Raw genomic sequence first — 19,861 nt, 5'->3', positions numbered from 1 at the left:
CTGTTCAAACTTGGCCCGATGCACCTCAATAAGATGTTTCCTGGCCTGTGAGCTTGTGCACGTGATGCTCCGGAAGCCGAGTTGGCTTACCTCACATCGGAAATTGTCTTTAATTTTCGCCAGGAGCAGTCTTCAGACGCTGGTGTAGCTTTTGGGTCTCGAATATGGATAGGGCATCCGAAGAAGGTGATTGGTCGAGAGTGGGAGGATGCCCGCTGGGCGGATGCAGTCATGTCTGGGTCCATGTGGACAGAACGATCGCAGTTGCGATTCTCACAGCGGGAGGGAGTCGACTATAACGAGTCTGCGCAGAATCGCAGCTGCGACCGAAAGCCAAAGGCTGATATGCCAACCCCAGGGCTGCAAACTCCCGAATTGAAAGTTCGCATCACACTGCAGATGCAGCTCATCACACCAATCACTGCAATGAACCAACCCACCACGCGGTGAGCCCACCAATCAATGACCAGACGCTGCCTTGTTTCGAGAACAGATGCTTGGCTCAAGCTGAATGACGTCGGATCGCAGGAAGAGGGAGCGTGTTGTTGCCGTATCTCTACCCATTTCATAGCTGTCCTGCGGCCACGCCCCCAGACGCCTTGCCGCCGACAATCTCCATAAGCACGCAAGCATGAACAATCGCCGATGCGATTCTCGCGGCTGCGCACGAGTGGATGCGTCCGCTTCCGATCCAGTCATTGGACTGACTGGCCCGTATCTCCGCATACGCACTCCAGATTTGGTCACTCTTTTGCCACAAGCCACAACAGGCGCGGCACCTTTCAGTTCCTATAGCACAGTGTTGAAGTCACTGCATCCGAGAGGAGTGACTTGATTGGATTAAAGTAAGGGGAGATATCAACGAAGGAAAATTCTGCGGTGAACGTGCCAAGCGCCTTAACGTATTCATTCTTCTATTTCGTATTCCTTATAGTAAATTCGTGGTGTAGTTAGTAACGTAAATTTTATTTTTAGATTTAGAGCAAGGAAAAAAATTGGTTATAGCTACTCTTATCTTCACTGTTGGGTGCCTTCTAGAAAGCGTACCACCAATGCACATATAGGGCCAGACATCCATTTCCCTTGTCCGCTGTCCACATGGTTCCAACGAGGGGCGTGACACTTCGAACGAATCTTTTCGAAAAACACACAAACGGAATTATATCGAAAGAGCACCGTAATGCATGCCTACAGGAAAGTCAAGCTTTACTGCCAGCATTGAGGTTGCGAAACTCCCGAGCAACAATAGCCGGTGCTTCTACTCCACCCGGAGGATTGGCTACGTCATCAGCAATGTTCTCGGTCTGCCGGAGTTGACGAGCATTTGGCATCGTACGAGAATCGCCTACGCCGAAGGGAATGAGCGGGGCTTCCGTGATGCAGATCCAGGCCAAGCCGATGTGCATTCTTTGGTGTCACAGCCAAGCATGCTTGAAGCTTCACTCTCTGCACCCCTTGCTGGAGTCCAGGGATTTTGCGGATAGATGTTGATGATTCCGGGGTCGCCGATTTCCTAAGGCTTGGTGTAGCCATAGCCCATAGGTTCTGTGGTTCTCTGACTCAGCATCATCGAGAGCCATTTGTAGCATTGAAGGCGCGTTGACACTGATGGGAATCCGGGTTCGAGCAAGGGTGTGCTGAGGTGGATGGTGCTGCCGTGTTTGAGTTGCTAATTCCAAAGGGTATGCCTGGTTGGATGCAATGTCAACCGGTGTTATTAGACTATTGAGCCCGCTGTTGTTAATGAAATGGATGTGGAAGTGTAGAGGTAGCCCGAGGCAAGAATGGCGGGGATGAAACGCAGTAGATCATGGCATGAAACAGCTCAAAGAAACGACATTTCTAAGTATGATGCAAGAACCAATGAGGACTCCGGGAATTGTTTAGGGAATCATGTCCTGATTGACTTTGATTTGGTGGCGGAGGCTGAAGCGCACAACTCTTTATCAGTGCCCCAGGCTTCAGTGGCTGTGGGTGCGTGACGCATGAAGCTGCATGTGTGGCGGCTAAAGCTGTGCTGCCTAGCGAGTTCCCGGTCAATGATAGCGTGGTGCAACGAAGGGCGGCTTATCAGCAGCCAGCGCTCAGCCCCAGCGGCAGCCACAGCGCCCCGCTTGTTGGGGGCCACGACTGCACCTGCAGCTGAAGAATCTCTAGTACTGCCTAGCTGTGGGCCTACGTGCGGCGGTTGCCCTGTTTCGCGTGCTGTCACTTTAACTAACCCGGTCGCCCGTATCGACCGGTCGCAAATCAGCCTTGTCCTTGCATCTCAGGTGTTGCGACAGCGACAGCGACAGCGATTTCTTCTGCCTCATTCGCTTTTCCTGCCCGCACTAGTCTTTCCCATTCGAATCCTCACAACAGCCGCGGAATCGATCGACGCTTGCCATGTGAACCGTCCTCACCGACCGACAGATGTCCGCCCGCCGTTCTTCCATCCAGTCGATCCAGACTACTCCGAAATGGCTTTTTAATCGACTGGACCCTCGTCCGCACAAAAAGGAGAAATTCCTGGCCCTGTGCACAGATATCCGCGGGGCGCTCGAAGACTCCATGTGCCCTCCTGGTGACCTTGATCGGCGATTCGTCTCGGCGGATGCGCTGAACACAGTATGGCTGTCCCGTGAGGGAAGACCTGCCAGCCGGCTGGACTCATTCCATCAGCAGCTTACAAAGATAGAGCGAGACCCGGGCATCACTGAGAAACACCTGAGGCTGCTCTCGATTCTCCTCTGGATCTTCTACCCTTACGAAGGATGGCGCGAGTTTGCAAGGGCATTCGCCGTGCTGAGCATCAGCGATCGGCGAGGCTGGCAGGACGAACAACTCCCTTTTCCCGACGCAAAGCCACTGCACTCTCTGTTCGAGAGCCAGATCGATTTCGACGCTCACGCCCAAAACTTCTTGAGGAGCCAGTATCTGTTCTCGCCGGCACGCATCTCAGAGCTGAGGCTCTCGGACTGCGACACAGCAACAAAATCTTTACCCGAAGGCACGCGCTTGCCCTTTGTGGACGCGGGAAAAATGCTTAATCACGGAACACACAAAGTCACCAGACGCAAAGTGGCCAGAGGAGGGATTGAGACCTTGAGCGGAGATCCCTTGGACGTGGTTGCGGTGAAGACATTCTCGGCGGACCAGAAAGGGCAGTTCGTCAACGAGTTACGGAACCTGAAGCAACTGAAAAAGGCGTCTTCGATCCATCCGAACATCCAGTCGTGCTTTTCTGCCATCAAGATCGGTTCGACGGGCCATCTCATCTTCGAAGCTGCAGAGTGCAATCTTTCCCAAATCCTCCACTGGCAGGAGGCTTTCTCTGCAACTTTCTGCGCCGACATCAGACGGGACCTGAAGCCGGGCTTCTTGCTCTGGGAGGCCAAAGACCTTAGCGATGCTCTCAACTGGCTACATAAGGGCTTTGGTACCAAAAACTCACCAGATAGATTCAAGTGCTATCATCTCGACCTTAAACCGGACAACATACTGGTCTTCCCATCGTCGTATGCCGATCTACCGGATGATATATGGACTTGGAAGATAGCCGACTTCGGTGGATCAGTAATCAAGCACATGGGCAACATATCGAACAGCGAGTCGGGGTTGTCTGCCAGCGAACTTCGTCTGCGGACCGGCATCTACCAAGCACCAGAGATTGCATCCGCACAATATGATCCTGGGACGGCTGCTGACATCTGGTCATTTGGCTGCATTCTGTTGGAGATCCTGGCGTTCGCCCATGGAGGACCCGGTGGCGTGAAGGGGCTTGAAAGAGTCCGCAACAGCAACAACAAACCACACTTTTACGCCGACTCGACATTTACGCTAAGAGAGGATGTCCGTGCTTGGATTGATGGTCTGGACATCGTTGATGCGGGACTGCAGGGATTTCGGGATCTGATCTACAAGCTCCTCGGGCGGGACCCAGAAGACCGCCCCACTGCTCACGATCTGAAAGATCTACTGGACTTCGCCTGGAATGGGGTCAGAATGGGGGCAAACGACCTCATTTTCCCAACCCCCTCTGAAGCTTCGACCTCCGAACAGGCGACCGATATCGAAATGCCGACCAACGATCCCCCCTTGATTCACATGATTGATGGTCCGCAACCAGTTTGCCATCAAATCAAGAAGGAGCTTCGAAAGACACCATCAAAATGTCGAATATCTACCAACGGCAGCCATGCCATTGTGCAGATGAGATCGGAGCGCAACTGTCTTGCCTTTTCAATGACCCCAAGATGGAATGAACGCTCTCCGCAAGAGCCCCGCAATCTATTGACGGAAGAAGAGACGCACAAGTACGACGTCGAGAAAGTTGCTGTGGAAGACACTTTCTGTGCTGCATTGATTCGTACTGTGGGAGGCGAAGATTTCCAGGTTGGACACATGTCCATGTTTTACGGGCTCCGCTGACCAACACTCACAGTTACTACTTTGTGGCCAGGACGGGCGGGCTTTCCACAACGCAAGCCCGGGCACTGATTTGTCAATATCCGCGGATGGAGATTGCATTATCCATGGAGAGAGCAGTCTGCAAATCGTCTTGAACGGGTCAAATAGTGCCAGAGAACTGCCTCTTCCCGGAGCCTTGAAAAGGGCCTGCTTCAGCCGCAATGGAAAGTGGATTTACGCCTGGTCGCGAACGCGTCATAATGCAACGGACCACTGGCAAGTATTCCAGGTCGTATCCGATGACCAAAAGCCTTTTTTACAGATACAGTGCCCATTTGTAAGCCTACCCGTGCAAGTAAAATTCACTTACAGGCTGATGCAAGGAATATAGGTGCCGTCTCCCGCCGCTCACTCAGGGGATCTTATAATCGCATTGAGCGACCTATGTGACGAAAACAGCGCCCGACCACTATTCCTCACCATTGACAAACATGGTAATGCGAATGTACTAATCAGCGACGGGCATGCCTTTTACGTCCACTCGATCCAGGACGAGTTCAGTGGTTACACTGGGGGAGCAGCCACCGAGGATGGGCGGTCGATCCTACTAGTCCATCAAAGCCAAGCAAACAGGACACCTTATCTACACCTTGTCGACCTCGATCCCGAGAAGATTCGGACCACGGATAGGAACGAACCATTGGAGCTCCGGTACAACGAGCTGCAAGCACCCTACTTGAGGGACTTCGTCGCCAATACTGGATTCTCCATCTCTTCGGAAGAATCAGACGTCTATGCTTACTTTGCGGTTAAAAGGAGGAATGACATAATATTGAAAAAAGTTCTTGTAGGACACCATGAACAAGAAGTCTAATGGAATCCTCCGTCCCCCCGTTCAAACATCTGGAGGCTGCCTTCTCCTCGACGCACGTTTCATTCTCTGTATCCGCGCCGCATGCCACCACGCCAAGCCCGTCACCGCCGTCAACGGGACGGTCACCAGAAGGTATATCCAGGCATCCTTTGAAATTTTCATGCGGTCCGACTCCTCGTCGAAATCGAAGAAGTTCATGCCAAAAAGCGACTATCAGACGCGCCACACCACAATCAGCAACAAGCCCACACAAAGCCTAGGGTCCGGTCGAAACAATCCCGCACTTTACTTACCGCCACAAAGCTGGCCGGCAGGTATATCAGCGTCGCCAGCGTCACGATCCGCGCAATCGTGCTGTCGTCGACGCTGTCCCGCGCGAGCGCATACACGCCCTTGCTGATCTCCGTGCTGACCGCCTGGTTGTCCGCGGCGAACTTCTGCACCCGCGCCGCGGCGTTCTGGTTCTTGACATTCAGCGCGTCCGTAACCTATTCATCATCACAAGTACGTCAGCACCGCCCTTGCCCCCCACTCAGACGGACCCACTCACCAGCCTCAGAATCCCCTGGATCCGCAGCTCCAGCGCCTTCGCCGATGTCTGGTAGCCCTCCAGCCGGACCATGAGCGCGGCGAGCGCGTTGGCGGTGGCGGCGTGCTCGGATTGTGCGTACGAGGCGTGTTGCAGCATGTGCCGGTCCAGCTGCTGCAGCGTCTGCACGAGCCGGACCGTCTGCCCCAGCGTGACGGGGACGCTCTGCACGCGCTCTTCCAGCCCGCGCAGCGACCGCATCGACGCGAAGCTCAGCGCCTCGGAGAGCACGCCGCCGCCGCCGCCGTCGTCGTCGTTCGAGATGTCGGCCGTCCAGACGAGTTTTTTCTGCTCGCGAGGGCGCGCGATATCGTCAGCGTTGTGTTTGCGCGGGGCGCGGCGCGGTGTCAGTGGGATAGGAGGGGGAGGGCAGGACGGTTGGAACGTACGAGGTCGGAATACTGCTTGCCGATGTCGACCAGGAAGTCGCGCCAGTTGTCGACGTAGGCGGCCAGGACGGCGATGTGCAGGCGCAGCGGGTTGGCGGTTATCGCGCGCCATTCGCCGGGCCTTTCGGCGGCGCGGGCGAGCCGCTTGCTCAGCGCAGAGTCTTCTTTCGGGTGGAAGAGCAGCCATGTGCATCGCGCGCTGCCGCCGTCGGTGGTCGTCTCGAACCGGTTGAAGACTTCGGTGCGGCGGATGCTCCAGGGGAAGGCGCGGGAGCGGTTGTTGGGCTCTGCGTATTTGAATTGGTAGGAGAGTTCTGTGGAGCGTTGTTAGGGTTGGGCGTGGCGCGAGACGGGAGAGGGGCCGGTTGGAATACCAAAGGAGAGAGATGGCTCGGTTGATGTCTGCAGGAATACGTTCCCGTAGCTTTCTTCTGAGATGCATGTTTCAGTGTGGACTGCAAACAGGACGTCCAGGAAATGCAGAGGTAATGCGTTTGTGTCCAAGAGTTCCCATAGCAGAGGAGCTGTGATCAAGAACGGCCGCAGCGAGTCTTTTTGGAAGAAGCAGCTGTTTTGGTGTCAGCCTATGTCAGGAAGGCCGGGTGGGCTGCGAACAATATCCTGCAGTCGGATCCATTGGATATGGCTTCCCGTGCGTTTTGCTCGTCTTCGATGATATGCTGAGTCGGTAGCTCGGCATCCGAACTTGATGTAAGAACTCGAAAGTTCACTGTTTTCTTCGCGGATATTGACCTGATGTGTTTGATGAGGCGGTCTTGGTAGTGGAACCGGTCGAGTCCCAGTGCGGATTCGTCGGGTAGGTTGAGCGGGTATTCGCTGAAGGGCAACAGCTTGATCTCCTCAGCCATTTGTGAACACGAGTCCCACGAGCTTGATTCCGAACAAGGGTACGGGCCAAGATTTGTATCAGATTAAAATATGCGTTCTGCAGTACAGCCTCGCGTCTCTCATGTTCCGCAGCGCGGCGGAGCAAGTGCAATCGCGTGCCACGGCTTATCTGGTGATTCCAGCCCCCAGTCGCTCAGCCCCCATGTATATGTATGCCCCGCCATCCCCGATACGCAGTGCGACAGAACCCCGCTTTCTGCCTTGCCGCTCGAGTGAGCCTCGTTCAGCCTACTCGTCTACTCCTCTTATGATCCTGCCACCGTCAGCTGGAGCCAACGGCTGATCAGGCGCTTGGCTTACTGGATTTCATCCTGGTGGACGGCATGGGTAAGCGAGAACAGAATTCAAGGCAGAAGCGTGGCGCACCTTGTTGAGAGCCCTGGGGGCCAAGTAGGACCAGTATACGTAGTTCGCCTCGTCGGTTTTCTGTGCCACTGTCAGCGCGGCGCCGCGCCTGAGGCAATCCAATCCAGACCTTAATGTCATAGCTTCTGTTTGCTCCGAACTGCATCCTGAGGAAGCTTTCCAGCGCTTTTTCCTCTATGTACCCGGACTCGTGCTCTTCGATGGTGTAGCGCTGCATGCCCGGCAAGGCTGGGGCTCCTCTAGCCATAGGAGGGCAAGTTTGATCGTGTCGAGCGCCTTACTTGGACCGAATGCAAGGCTAATCTGCTCTGGGTAGGTTTTAGCCTCAAACGAGATGGAGATATGCTTAACAAAGGGGATGGAAGAGCGTTGGTGGACGTGCCGAAGCGGCTCTGGGGATGTGAAATGTGATGAGACGCGCCCGGCAGGCGGGCAGGCAGCACTGCGAGGCTTGTGTGACCCGCGTCCCGTCCCCTCTTTGCCTGCGGGCGCAGCCTGCTGCCTTCCCGGCTGCACCTGCCCTGACGCATCTTTAAAAGACAATCGGGGGCTGAAAACCAAATGCAAGGGGCCTGCGGGCGCAACACAGCCTATGCAGAGCCGTACATTATGAGCGCAGTAGGCCGATGTCCCCTACTCGGTGGTCCATCTGACTTGCCGACTCCAAATCATGCCGACCTTCGAGGCCAGACGGAGGTCTCCCCGTGCCACGCCGCTGCAGTAGGTACCTTCGCAAGGCTCTGAACATGTCAACCTCGCGCTAATTCTTCGTTGTCGCAGCCGCGAGCTTGGAAGATGGCAGATTTTTGTGAGGCGGCTATGCAAGGTTTGGAGTGGTGCCAGCTGACAATCTGCAGATGATCGCGATCAGCACCATCATTGGCATCGTCGCCACGAGAGCAGGCGAAATCCTGGCATTCGGCGGCCCCGCAACGGTGCTCCTGTCGTTCACCATCGTCGGCGTTGTAGCAATCGCTGTGATGGAAGGCATCAGTGAAATGGTCGTCACCTGGCCCATCTCGAATCCGCTCGTCGAGTTCGTCCGCCACTTTGTGGACCGTGACTTCGCAGTTGTAGTGTGTGTTGCCTACTGGTATACGTGGGCCATTACCTTTGCTGCTCTCATTTCCACTGCCGGTGGGATTGTGAAGTATTGGAACGACAACAAGGCTGCAGAAACTCTCGTGTATGCCTTATGCCCGCTTTTGGTCTTTTTCATCAACTTCAACACAGTCAGGGCAAGTGATGACCTACCTTCGATCCATGCTTACATGCTAATGAGTTCCCAGCTCTTTGGCTACATAGAGCTTTTTGGAGGAGTGTTGAAGCTGCTTATAGTGTTCATGGTGTTTGTTATCATGCTGTGCTTGCACGGCGGAGTGAGTTGGGCAGAAAAGCCAGGCTGTTACGACGATTGTAAGACATTTCCTCACGCAAAGCTATCTCTCTAACGAGCCCGGAATCTTCAGACATCAACGATGGTTTTCAACACCGCTCCGAGGTGGCAAGCAGTAACGGGATCGCTATTTTGTACGTCATCTCGGCCCTCCTTTTTGTCTCTTGCCCTAACGAGCGAAACATGCAGAATCGGCGTTAATCTTGCCGTTTATCCATTTCTGGGGATCGAATCGGTAACCATGACGGCGTTCGAGCCAAAGACACAAGGGAGCTCAAACCCCCTGCCAAAAACATCAGTTTCATCGTACTGTCAATCTACCTGTTGAGCATCGTCAGCATGCTGCTGAATGTTGAATGGAAAGATCCCCTTCTGGCAATATATTACGATCAGTGGAGCGTTGGCAACAGCATTTCAACATACTGTACCACAACAAGCGATCTCACGGCACGGGCAGACACGGACACGAGCAGCGACCAAAACAGCGCCACACACCTCCTCCCAGTAATCGCGACCGACCGATTCAACATCGCGCACCTGGGGGGCGTGATCAACGCGTGCCTGCTCTACTCAGCCTTCAGCGCCGCCAACTCCGCCCTCTTCGTAGCATCGCGCACGCTGTACGGCCTCGGCTCCAGCATCCAGCGCGACGAGAAATCACGTCTCCTGCGCTGGCTGGCAGCCTTCGGCGACGTCGACAACAACGGCGTCCCGCAGCGCGCCATCATCGGCTCCATGTTCTTCGCGTGGCTGCCCTTCCTCTCGCTCGCCGGCGCCGGCACCGGCACGGGCGAGAGCATCCAGGAGATCCTGCAGAGCATCGGCACCACCAGCTGCATCCTCGTGTGGGCGTCGCAGGCGCTGGCCTTCCTGCGCTACCACTGGTGGCTGCGCACGCATCACACGGAGCTCCGCGGGCAGTACAGGAAGTTTGACCGGTGGAGGCGCCAGGACCGGTTGAGTTGGCTGGAGTTCGGGCAGCCGTGGCTCGCGTGGTTCGCGTTCGTGGCGAGCTTGACGATCTTGTTTGTTTTTGCGAGCGCTGGCCTCTGGGCGGAGGGGGAGAGGGCGAGGGAGAAGTTGGCGGTGAAGGCGCTGGATCAGTACCTCGGACCGGGATTGCTGCTGTTGATGTTCATCGGCCTCAAGATTGTGAAGCGGCGGAAATGGGTTCGTTTGGGAGAATGGGATGAGCTGCGGGGAGACGCTTAACGATCTTAACGAATTGGTGATGCCGAGCAGTGCAGCTCCGGGGGATTTTCAGACAAATGGCTTCGCCCAGACACAACGGCGGCGTAAATGGCACAGAACTCTCCGAAAGGGCAAATGGTGTGGTAAGAGGAGTATGAGAGTGTCATCCGTTTGACGTGAGTTGATGGCCATGCATGACTGGCTGTACCGACGGTTGTATCGTTATCCTTTCTCGACAGTATCTATCTTAGTACCTGAGTTATAAAAAGTTGATTGCGATGATAATTCTTGCCGATCGAACAAGCCGCATATCGATCGAGCATTCATCATGTGTGCGGCACCCGACATTCGGATACTGGGTGTACGAGAATACGCCGTGGTACAGCTCTTATCTATGCCTTGCACATTTTTGGTCAAAGTTGATGCGTCTGTCCCCAAGGTTGAGTCGATGGCTGCAGATTGAATTAAAGTTTGGGGTTACACTAATGGATTGACGCCATCCCTGTCTTCACCATGGCGGCATGTATTTAGCTTGCCCGCCAGCACGGTCGACCGCTCGGGAAGGGCGGATCACTCCGGACCATGATGACCCGGCGCCAATGGAACAACTAGACTTATGTCAGATTTTCTTAAGTGGCTAGATGTTTCCCTGAACTACTCCGTCGTCCCTCACGCCACTGTTTTCGTCGTTACCAGCCCTACGATGGTAACTTCGCGCACTGCTATTCGACGCTTTTCTTTTCTTCTCTCTCAAAATCTCCGACCTGCATGGTACCCTGTCCAAGCTTCTTCGGACGGGGAAAGGGAAAAGGCCAAGCAGCAGCATGGTTGTTCCCGCGCTGGTTGGTTGGTTGGTTGGTTGGTGCGAGCTGCCGGCATTATTAGCGTGTTCTCGGGCATGCATGATTTACGGTTAATGTGAAGATCTTCGAGCGAGCAGCGGCGGTGGCGCTTTTTTGTTCTTCTTCTCAGGAGATCTGGAGGATGTGCACGCGCGGAAGGCGGAAGTAGATGGTGGTTCGTTCGTTCTCCGCGGGGGGTGGGTTTTGGCTTTGCATAGGGGAAGGAAGGGGTTGTTCGCGGGGACGAAAACGTTGTTCGTGCGTCCCCACGTCCCCGTGATGATGATCCTTGCAGTAGGTATGTAGTCTGATGAGCGATGCCCATGTCGGGAATGGGTTGGGGGATTTGGGTGATGGGGGGGAGACGGGTGGTCGTTTTTTTTTTGGCTGGCTGCTTGGCTCGATGCGATGGTACGGGCGGTGTGGTTCGCTGGATAAGGCGAGAGATATGGCTGCTGGATGGCTTTTTGTGTTCTCGGTGTCTGTGTCATGTCTCCTGGGTAGCCTCACTATTGGCATCCTCTTCATCAACGCACGCAGGGGTGAGGCGCGGCCTGTTGCTGCATACCTACGTCATCGATCACAGGTGGGCAATCTAGTCGTGGCGACAGTCCGGCTGGAAGTCCCGCATGGTCACAGGGCGAACAAGGAGGCCGCACGTGACTGTTTCGTGCCATCTCCTTGTATAAGATGCTCCCGATAGCTTCTGAGTAGACTTTTTTCATGCCACTGGAGTCTTCTCTGAGAAATCCCAGAATGCATGCTCAAGATACATGGTACTGTCCTCCGCAGAAAACACAGCTTTCACTCGCCGCTTTCCGCGGCGACTGCGCCATGAGTGAGACAGCTCGTTCATGTGGGTTATTCTGTGTCCGTCCACTTTTCGCTTCTCTCTTATGCTGGTGTGCTTCAACGATGCTGCTGGATGATGAATCTCAGCATGACGGGTACATGCTGGCCTGTAGCGTTGGTCAATGATACAAGGACACTGGTTTCGCTGTGGAGTGTGCTGGATTTGGGAAAGAGGCGACCAAAGAGTGAATCGAAGCTTTCCAAGGACGAAGAAAAGTAGACAGAACGAATGGTACTTTGGCTTGATTGGGTTGTACCGCTTGTTTGAACGTCTCAGTGGAAGCGGCGGGAGCAGCGGCCCTTTTAAACATGCTGCGGAAGTAACATTTGCTGAGCTATCCGGTGAGCTGGCCGTCTGGACCGCGTCAAGTGATGAAGTCGTAAGAGGTGCACGCGACGGCTGGTGCTTCTGCTCCGCCTTCGGCCGTGGAACGCAGATATAAAAAGAGATACCAGAAGCAAATCCTGTGTTCTATAGCAATGCCGTATGATGGCTGAAGTCAAAGTGAAACACGGTCCGATCACCTTCTCGACTGTGTAGCCGAGCCCTCTAGTGTGACTATTCGCCCCCCTCTCCTCTCCACCCCCTCTTCCTCCTTTCGAAGCTTTTACTATCACTAAAGGAGCCGGATGGTGGCGTTCAGCATGGAGTGGCGATGAAGACCAGCAACCCAATCCGACAGTACTGCAGTGCAACTGTTTCCAGCGAAGTCAAGATAAAGGTGTGTGCGCTGGAGGATTTGGAGCGTGAGAAAGAAAGTCAGAAGAAACAACTAAACTGGGAAAGTCAAAAGACACTCTGTCCTTGATTACGCCGTGGATTCACTATTTAGGATGTGTCCACAAGTTTATCAGGAAGAGCTATCGCAGGCATTTGGTCTTTTATAGGGCCAATGATTCCGCTTTGCAAGATCTCATGGCCAATTGTTGTCCCATGGGCAGTCCAGAGGCGTCATGGGGCGGGATTGTTAAGGCACGCGGCCCACTCTTTGCTCTTCTGTCTTTTCCCTTATACATAAGCCAGAGGAATCAACGTTGGATCTCCTTCCAAAACTACATCTGCGCTTTGCAAGTGCAAGGCGAGCGACGACCCAACAAAATCTCTTTTCATTTCTCTTACTTGGGTCTGTGGTCGTTTGTTGGGTTTAGAATCCCATGCCCAACCAAGCAGCTTCTTGAGGCCAAATGCCCGTGCATTTCAGCATGGCTTGGTAATGATGGCTTCCCGCAGGACAAAAAGTTAGTGAACACCTTCATCACTTCCATATCGTAAGTCCAGATGTGTTCGTTTGCACGGGAAGTTCCATGACGGGACAGGACGCACCGAGCAGTCGGTGAGCACGCCTCCCAAGCACTCAGCAAGTGTTCCTGGACCCGTATGTTGTGCGCACATGCAGTGAAGGTCGAGGTTTTGATTGACGGAATGGTGCAGCCATCCGCTTTAAATACTCTGTACCCGAAGAGATGCCGTCTCCCCTGGCAGCTGCCGCTCCGCGTCCCGTATGACCCGTTTTCTGGTTGTCACAGAATCATGTGAGCGTTGAGCAAGGCTTGAGCGGGGTCAGGTCAGGTCCCGACAGCCAAAGAGGCAAGTGGGCTGAATGGATGAATGCACGCATGGCGCGCATGCGTGCATGCATGCATGCATGCAAAGCAGGCTTATTCCCCTCCGCGCGCGATCGACGACCAGGCAGAAAAGAAACGATACAGCTCCTTCGTGCAGCCGATGGCTAGCGTGGATCTGTTTTCTGCTCATGTCATGGGTAGTTAAAGCTATCGTCCGCACGAGAATGTCGAATTAAAAATTCTACATACATGTTCAGATGAATGCTTCAACTACCTACGTATTGTTTTTTTTTCCCCCTCTAAGAACGAGCTAAGGCATAGTTACGCCATGTTCTGCTATTCTTCGCGCTAGCCATCGGCTGCGAGAGGGGGCTGTAACGTCAACTTGCAGGATTTCGTCAGGCGCGGCATCAGGCAGGGTCGCGCGCCGTCAGCAGGCAGCAAAGGGTGGAAAAAAAAAAAAAAAGACGGAATGGTCCAGAACAGGCCTTTGTCTCGGGGGAAATGGCATCTGATGAGCACGTGTATGATCCCTGCCATTTTGTCCACCCAACTGATCTCGCCGTCGTCGATGCGAGAAGATGTGCAAGAAGCCGTGTGAGGCTGAGGTAAAGAGGAAGAAAAAAAAATACTACTGCCATTTCCCTACATTCAAGCCGATACTGACATGCAACAACTGGTTCGAAGCAAAAGAAAAACGTAAGATACCCATACGTGTCGTGAACGGGGGATTAGCTCGTGATCAGAGAGGAGAGAAAGGAAAGCCCGGCAATGAAAAGTTCGCGATGAAAATTATCGGGGAACCAAAGACCTCAGACACCTTTAGACCCGCCTGTGCATCCATTCTTCCAATCTGTCTCTGACCGGTCAAATCGGGATAGAACGGTTACGGGAGAGTATGAAAAAGGGACGGGATATTCGAAAAAGACGCCGTGAAAGAAACATAAAACCGGAATCGCGAACGATATCCAACTCCCAAAAAGAAAAAAAACCAATTTCGGTGTCGTAACTTTCATCATCAAGCCAGCCACAATACGTTCCTCCTGGGGCTGCTCGCGGCGCGCATTCTCATCGGGCTCTTGCTCTTGCTCCGCTTGCGCACCCACGCGTACTCGGGCTTGCCGTCGTGGTTGTGGCGCTCCTGGATGAGCAGGCGCGTCTCGGTGCTCTTGGTGCGCACGCGCTTCGTGTGCTCGAACAGAATGTCCGTCTCACGCGCGTCCATCTCGCGGAGGATGATGATGTAGTCGGTGTCGGTCTGTCGCGTCCGATTTGGTTAGCACTCTTCGTTTTCCTGTTGGCGATGCATGACTTACGCTATCCCACTCCCACGGCAAGTTGTAGTACGTCAACGTCTCGATGGCGAGGTGATCGCGGTGCACCTTGACGTAGGTCGGCTTGTGTTGGTGGTGGTGGTGGTGGTGCTGTTCCACGGGGTTGGCCGGGCTAAGGCCGACGGGCAAGTCCTTGGCCTTCTCGGGCTTGATCATGGCCTGGATCTGGTTCTCCTGGAAGCCGAACTGGGCGAGGCGCTTGCGCATGTCCGCCTCGAACTCTTCCTCCTTCCTCTTCTTCTCCGCCGCCGCCTTCTCCTCCTTTTCCTTCCGCTTGCGCTCGTACTCCTCCCACTCAGCCTTCTCCCTCTTCTTCTTGGCCTCCTCCTGCTCCTTCAGCCTCCTGATCAGCGCCTGCTCCTCCTCCTGCTTCTTCTTCGCGTCCTCCGACTTCTTCCGCTCGAAGTCGGCGATGATGCGCTTCTTCTCCTCCTCGGCCTCCTTGGCCTCCCTCTCCATCTTGCGCTGGTACTCCTCTGCCGCCGCCTTCTTCTGCGCCGCCTCCTTGGCCGCGCGCTCCTTCTCCTCCTGCACCGCGCGCTTCTTCATGGCCGCAATCTCCTCCTCCTCGACCCGCCGCTTGCGCTCCTCCTCCAGCCGCTTGCGCTCGTACTTCTCGTGCATGCGCTCCTCCTCGCGCTTCAGCCGCTCCTCGGCCTCGTCGCGGTCCGCCTTGTCCTTGAGCATCTTCAGCTTCAGCCGCTTCTGGAATATCGCCTCCTCCTCGTCGTGCTCCGCCTTCTCCCGCATGTACTTGAGCTCCATGTCCTTGCGCGCGAACTCGGCCGCCTGCTCGCGCCGCCGCACCTCCTCGGCCTCGCGCATCCGCTCCTCGCTGAGCGCCAGCTGCATCGCCCGGTAGTCCGGGCTGGGCGAGAAGTGGTCGTGGCCGTGGCCGTGGCCGTGGTCGTGGTGGTGGAAGTGCTCGGCGAAGCCCGGCCGCCCGCGCGACCTCGACCGCGCCGCCAGCCGGAACGGCGCCTCGTCCTCGAGCGCCCACTCGTCGTCGAGCATGACGGGCCGGCCCCGCGGCGAGGCGCTCGGCGTGCGCTGTTGCTGGGCGCGTGCGTCCATGCGCGGGTGCATGTCCTGATCGATGTTGTTGTGGATGTGGATGCTGGGCATGCCGCGAGGACTGCCGCGCGACCCGGTCGAGTGCGAACGATGGATGCCGCGGCATGGTGATGGGCGGCGCCCGGGTCGAGGAAGCCGCCGCTGCGGCGGAAGGGGTCGCGGCTCATGCCCGCTCCAGGTGGTTGGACGTATCGAGTGCCGCCGTAGCGCTCGTCCGAGAAGTAGAAATCATCCTCCACGCCCGCGGCATGGTGGTTGGAGTCACAGGGGGTGTGGTGCCTTGGTGCCGGCTCGGAATGTTTGGTGGAAATAAAAGCAAGTGTGCCGGTATGGTGCCAAAGGCCGATAGTGAAGCGAGAGTGTAGTTGGCAGGAGTAGCGTGAACGCAGGAGTGCAGGGCAATTAGGCGTCAGCGGCGAGTGGGGCTCGCGGGCGGCCAGGCAGTTGATCAGGTAGCAAACAGGCAGCAGAGCAGGTGTGAGAGGCAAGTCAGACGTGGTGGAGGGTGAGGTAACCGGAACGGGTCACACGCCGGAGAAGCGAGCACGGCGTGACGCGCGCAACTGATCCGGGGAGGGGAGCGAGGAAAGACAGAGAGAAGAAAGACGGCACAGGCAGCTGACTCGGGCGGCTTTTTCTCTATCGCCGCGAGCTGAAGTGCTGGGCTGAGGGCGCCTTGGGGGCTGAATTTATCGTCTGCGCCCACACGCGGCAGCGGAGCTTGGGCCAACCACGGCAGCGCGAACGTGCAGCGCTGCTCTAAGGACGGACAAACCGCTGCCCTGGCCCAGCTGCCAGCCTGCGCGGCGGCAGCCGGCTCAGAGCGTGTTTGGACATGTAGTAAGCGGGGGCTTGAGTGCTGCATCGGGCGCTGACGGGCGGCGGCGCGGGGCAGAGGCTGGCAGAAGGCGCCACCACCATCCTCCGCTAGCGACCTTCTTTATCAGCGCGCGGCTCTTCGCACTTGCAACCGCACAAACCTCGCCGACCTGCATGTCTCGGGAAGCGCCTCCGCCTAGCCGCTTGTGCTGCTGCTGCTGCCGTGGTTCGCAACAAGCTGCCGAAGGGCTGGCTGTCTGCACCGTTAGCTTACCTGGCCACGTTCGCCACGCTGCTCTTCAAAGAAACTAAGAGGTCGACTCGACGGCGATCGTTGGATACTATTATTACTACTTCCTGTTGGACCCTGGGGCCTGGGCTAGCGTCGCCTTGATTTCTTGCCATCCCGCCACCCAACAACGCCTCCGTTAGTTGATCGTGGGGGCCGGGATGTGCAGGCTAATGGGTCGCACCAACCTGCAAAATCCCATCCTTCGTCCGTCACAGAGGCACAGGTTGACGCGTTGAAATAGTGGGCCGCTCGTCTCGGCTGGCCTCCGCGGCTATCAGCACGTCGCCAACATCCAATACTTTTTCTGATGCAGATGCCGTCCGTGGTGGTGAGGGCGGCGCGGGTCGACAGACTGTGCCGCCCCCTGCCAATTTCTTTTCTTCTTTCTCTGCTCATCTGGGACCGCCTTGAACAGCTGCTCGAGGTTGTCGCGGCTGTTTTTGTACGTTGTCTCCAGGTAGTGGAGCTTCTTCTCCAGATTGGACGTGTCCGACTTCAATTCCTCGCTCTCCGAAGCCAGCCGCTTCTTCACATCCGGCACCGGGCTCCACACGAACCTGGAAAAATCGCGTGAATACCGCGGAATCGCAGACATGGCAACACAGCATGAAAGGGCAGACGGGCTTACATCTTGCCAACACCTTCGTAGACGTTTGTGTCCTTTGGCAGCGCGTCAACCTCGCTGGTGGTAAGCTGCAGCATGCGCTGCTCGCGGGCCTTGGCCGTCATCTGGGCCTTGACGATGGTGATTTGCTGCTGGGAGAAGGCAGCCTTCTGCTCAATCTCCTGCAGAAGCTTGGAGGGCGTCAGAAAGGTCGGCGTCGGCGAGGGTCCGCATGCGGCGAGCTCACCTTCTGCAGAGCCTCGTTGGGAATGGACATGGCTGCGGGGCGCGGGGTGCGGGCTGACGCGGAGCTGAGCTGAGGCGCTGGAGGGACAGGTCGCGCGGTCGCGGAGAGAGCTTCGGCGGGTGGAATTACACTCGGGCGAGCAGCAGACGGGCGGGTGGCTCGGGCCAGTACGTAGGCGGTGATGGCAGATGTCAGTGTGGAGTTTGAAGGCGCCAAGACGACGCGTCTGCGAGCGTCAGTCTGGGGGGGCAGGCGCGCCAAGGCGATGATGACGGCACGCATCGCACCCGCCCGCCGCGCCGCAAGCTTCTTTTTGCGCGCCTGGGGGCCTCGAGTGCTGTGAACATACGAGTTCTGGCGTTCCCCTTCGCACGACGATGACAAATGGCTCGCTCGCTATAGCCCCGTCGCCTAGGTATCCGCCGTATCCGCGGGCACTGCAGCTTTCCGGCCAACACACCCTCCTTTGAGTCCCAGACGCCAGCTGTTTGCTCCCCAGACCGCTGTGCAACCATGCCCGACTGGCTCCCCTCTGTCCCCTATCCGGGCCCGCAAGACGGCTACTGGAGCCCGGTCACTAGCACTCTGAACTGGTGCGAGGAGGCAAGCACCATCCACCCGCCCAGCAGCCCTCAGCAGGAGTGCTATTCGCAGACGATGCAGAATGCAACCTGCCGATCGCGCCAGGAGGACGACCTCAGCTCCGCGAATCGTTGTTGCAGAGCGAGCAACCACCCATGCATCTCCCTAGCTAACAGCTCCTCGCCCAACAGGACTACTACGCGACCATCTACAGCGCCGAGATCATCAACACACTGACGAAACCTGCTCTTCATCTACCTGGCCTTCAAGGGCATCAACAACTGCCTGCGCAACGAGCATGACTCCATCTTCCTCGTCACCTTCGCCGGCTACCTCGTCGTCGGCACCGGCAGCTTCCTCTTCCACAGCACGCTCAAGTACCCGATGCAGCTGGTCGACGAGCTGTCCATGATCTACACCACCTGCCTCATGTTCTACGCCACCTTCTCCTACGGCCGCTCGCGCGCCTACGCCCAGGCCCTGGGCCTCTTCCTCGTCGCCCTCGCCGCCTTCATCACCGGCTACTACCACTACCTGCAGGACCCGGCCTTCCACCAGAACATGTACGCCCTCCTGACCGCCGTCGTCCTGTTCCGCAGCATATACATCATGGAGGTGCGCCTGCGCCCCACGCTCAAGGCCGAGGAGAAGGCCGCCGCGAGTGCCGCCGCCGTGGCCAACGGCAACGCTGCTGCCGCCGCCGCCGCTGCCCCGGGCGAGAAGCGCCGCAGGGACGCCGCGACACCGACATCTTGCGCACCATGTGGATCATGATCGCGTCCGGCCTGAGCGTCTTCCTCGGCGGCTTCGCCATCTGGACCCTCGACAACGAGTTCTGCGGCACTCTCCGCAGCTGGAGGAGGGACGTCGGCTTGCCGTGGGGCATCCTGCTGGAAGGTCACGGTTGGTGGTAAGTTTTTTCTCTCTCCTTCCCCCCCTGCGAGCTGTTCGGGATTCGCTCGGCCGTTGCTGTTTTCCAATCTTCCCCCCCCCCCCCCCCCCCTCTCTTGCTTGTGGGAATCGTACGAGTAGTATATGGATCCGGCAGGTCAGCTAACTTCCGACAGGCACCTCATGACCGGCGTTGGTGCATACTATTACATCACGTGGGGCGTCTGGCTTCGCCATTGCTTGAACGGCAAGCAAGACGAGTACGAGCTTCTCTGGCCCAATGTTTTCCACATGCCGCTCGTCGTCAGGACGAACAGGCCTTACCAACTCAACGGCGACGCCGACGGCGGCAAGAAGCACTTGTAAAAGAGTGCACCATCACACTTGTTGGATTCTACTGGCATGCATTATTAGAATGGACACTGGTGGCGCGAGTGCTTTGCGGGTGTTGAAAGAAAGCGTGCAATTGATTATGGGCAATGGGGCAGGTTATTATTGGATTTCTTACTAGGAGGATTCAACATGTACTCATGGAAGCTAAAGCTAGATGAGTACGATCATAGCCGGCAGCATCATTCACGGCGTATAGTAAAGATAGGTAAAAAGAGAAATAAAGGGCGTTTTGAATTCTGAAAGACCGCTTCGATTGGTT

The 19,861-nt window shown here is 56.3% G+C and overlaps 7 protein-coding genes across 7 annotated transcripts; 3 read left to right on the top strand and 4 right to left on the bottom strand.

The window, feature by feature from the left end:
* Positions 1-2,415: 2,415 nt before the first annotated feature.
* On the top strand, positions 2,416-4,413 carry SLS55_010695 (uncharacterized protein; the record flags this gene model as incomplete). Its single annotated transcript, XM_066782058.1, has 1 exon — positions 2,416-4,413. One exon carries the CDS (start codon positions 2,416-2,418, stop codon positions 4,411-4,413), a length of 1,998 nt encoding a protein of 665 aa, XP_066627633.1.
* An 874-nt stretch (positions 4,414-5,287) lies between these two features.
* Positions 5,288-7,113, bottom strand: SLS55_010694 (uncharacterized protein; the record flags this gene model as incomplete). Its single annotated transcript, XM_066782057.1, has 6 exons — positions 5,288-5,476; positions 5,560-5,754; positions 5,817-6,143; positions 6,245-6,558; positions 6,619-6,812; positions 6,860-7,113. 6 exons carry the CDS (start codon positions 7,111-7,113, stop codon positions 5,288-5,290), a joined length of 1,473 nt encoding a protein of 490 aa, XP_066627632.1.
* Positions 7,114-8,376: 1,263 nt separating this feature from the next.
* SLS55_010693 (uncharacterized protein) lies at positions 8,377-10,127 on the top strand (the record flags this gene model as incomplete). Its single annotated transcript, XM_066782056.1, has 2 exons — positions 8,377-8,705; positions 9,215-10,127. 2 exons carry the CDS (start codon positions 8,377-8,379, stop codon positions 10,125-10,127), a joined length of 1,242 nt encoding a protein of 413 aa, XP_066627631.1.
* A 4,257-nt stretch (positions 10,128-14,384) lies between these two features.
* Positions 14,385-15,825, bottom strand: SLS55_010692 (uncharacterized protein; the record flags this gene model as incomplete). Its single annotated transcript, XM_066782055.1, has 2 exons — positions 14,385-14,624; positions 14,683-15,825. The coding sequence occupies 2 exons, from the start codon at positions 15,823-15,825 to the stop codon at positions 14,385-14,387; spliced, it is 1,383 nt and encodes a 460-aa protein (XP_066627630.1).
* Positions 15,826-16,863: 1,038 nt separating this feature from the next.
* Positions 16,864-17,480, bottom strand: SLS55_010691 (uncharacterized protein; the record flags this gene model as incomplete). Its single annotated transcript, XM_066782054.1, has 2 exons — positions 16,864-16,885; positions 17,239-17,480. The coding sequence occupies 2 exons, from the start codon at positions 17,478-17,480 to the stop codon at positions 16,864-16,866; spliced, it is 264 nt and encodes an 87-aa protein (XP_066627629.1).
* A 29-nt stretch (positions 17,481-17,509) lies between these two features.
* SLS55_010690 (uncharacterized protein) lies at positions 17,510-17,766 on the bottom strand (the record flags this gene model as incomplete). Its single annotated transcript, XM_066782053.1, has 2 exons — positions 17,510-17,680; positions 17,737-17,766. The coding sequence occupies 2 exons, from the start codon at positions 17,764-17,766 to the stop codon at positions 17,510-17,512; spliced, it is 201 nt and encodes a 66-aa protein (XP_066627628.1).
* A 483-nt stretch (positions 17,767-18,249) lies between these two features.
* YDC1_3 (alkaline ceramidase ydc1) lies at positions 18,250-19,575 on the top strand (the record flags this gene model as incomplete). Its single annotated transcript, XM_066782052.1, has 4 exons — positions 18,250-18,309; positions 18,589-18,979; positions 19,042-19,228; positions 19,386-19,575. The coding sequence occupies 4 exons, from the start codon at positions 18,250-18,252 to the stop codon at positions 19,573-19,575; spliced, it is 828 nt and encodes a 275-aa protein (XP_066627627.1).
* Between the last annotated feature and the right edge of the window lie 286 nt (positions 19,576-19,861).

Source organism: Diplodia seriata (assembly GCF_021436955.1).
Source record: "Diplodia seriata strain FDS-637 chromosome Unknown scaffold_18, whole genome shotgun sequence".
NCBI classification, from domain to species: domain Eukaryota; kingdom Fungi; phylum Ascomycota; class Dothideomycetes; order Botryosphaeriales; family Botryosphaeriaceae; genus Diplodia; species Diplodia seriata.
Note: the sequence above shows the minus strand (reverse complement) of the source record. Positions and strands in the feature narration are given on the sequence as shown.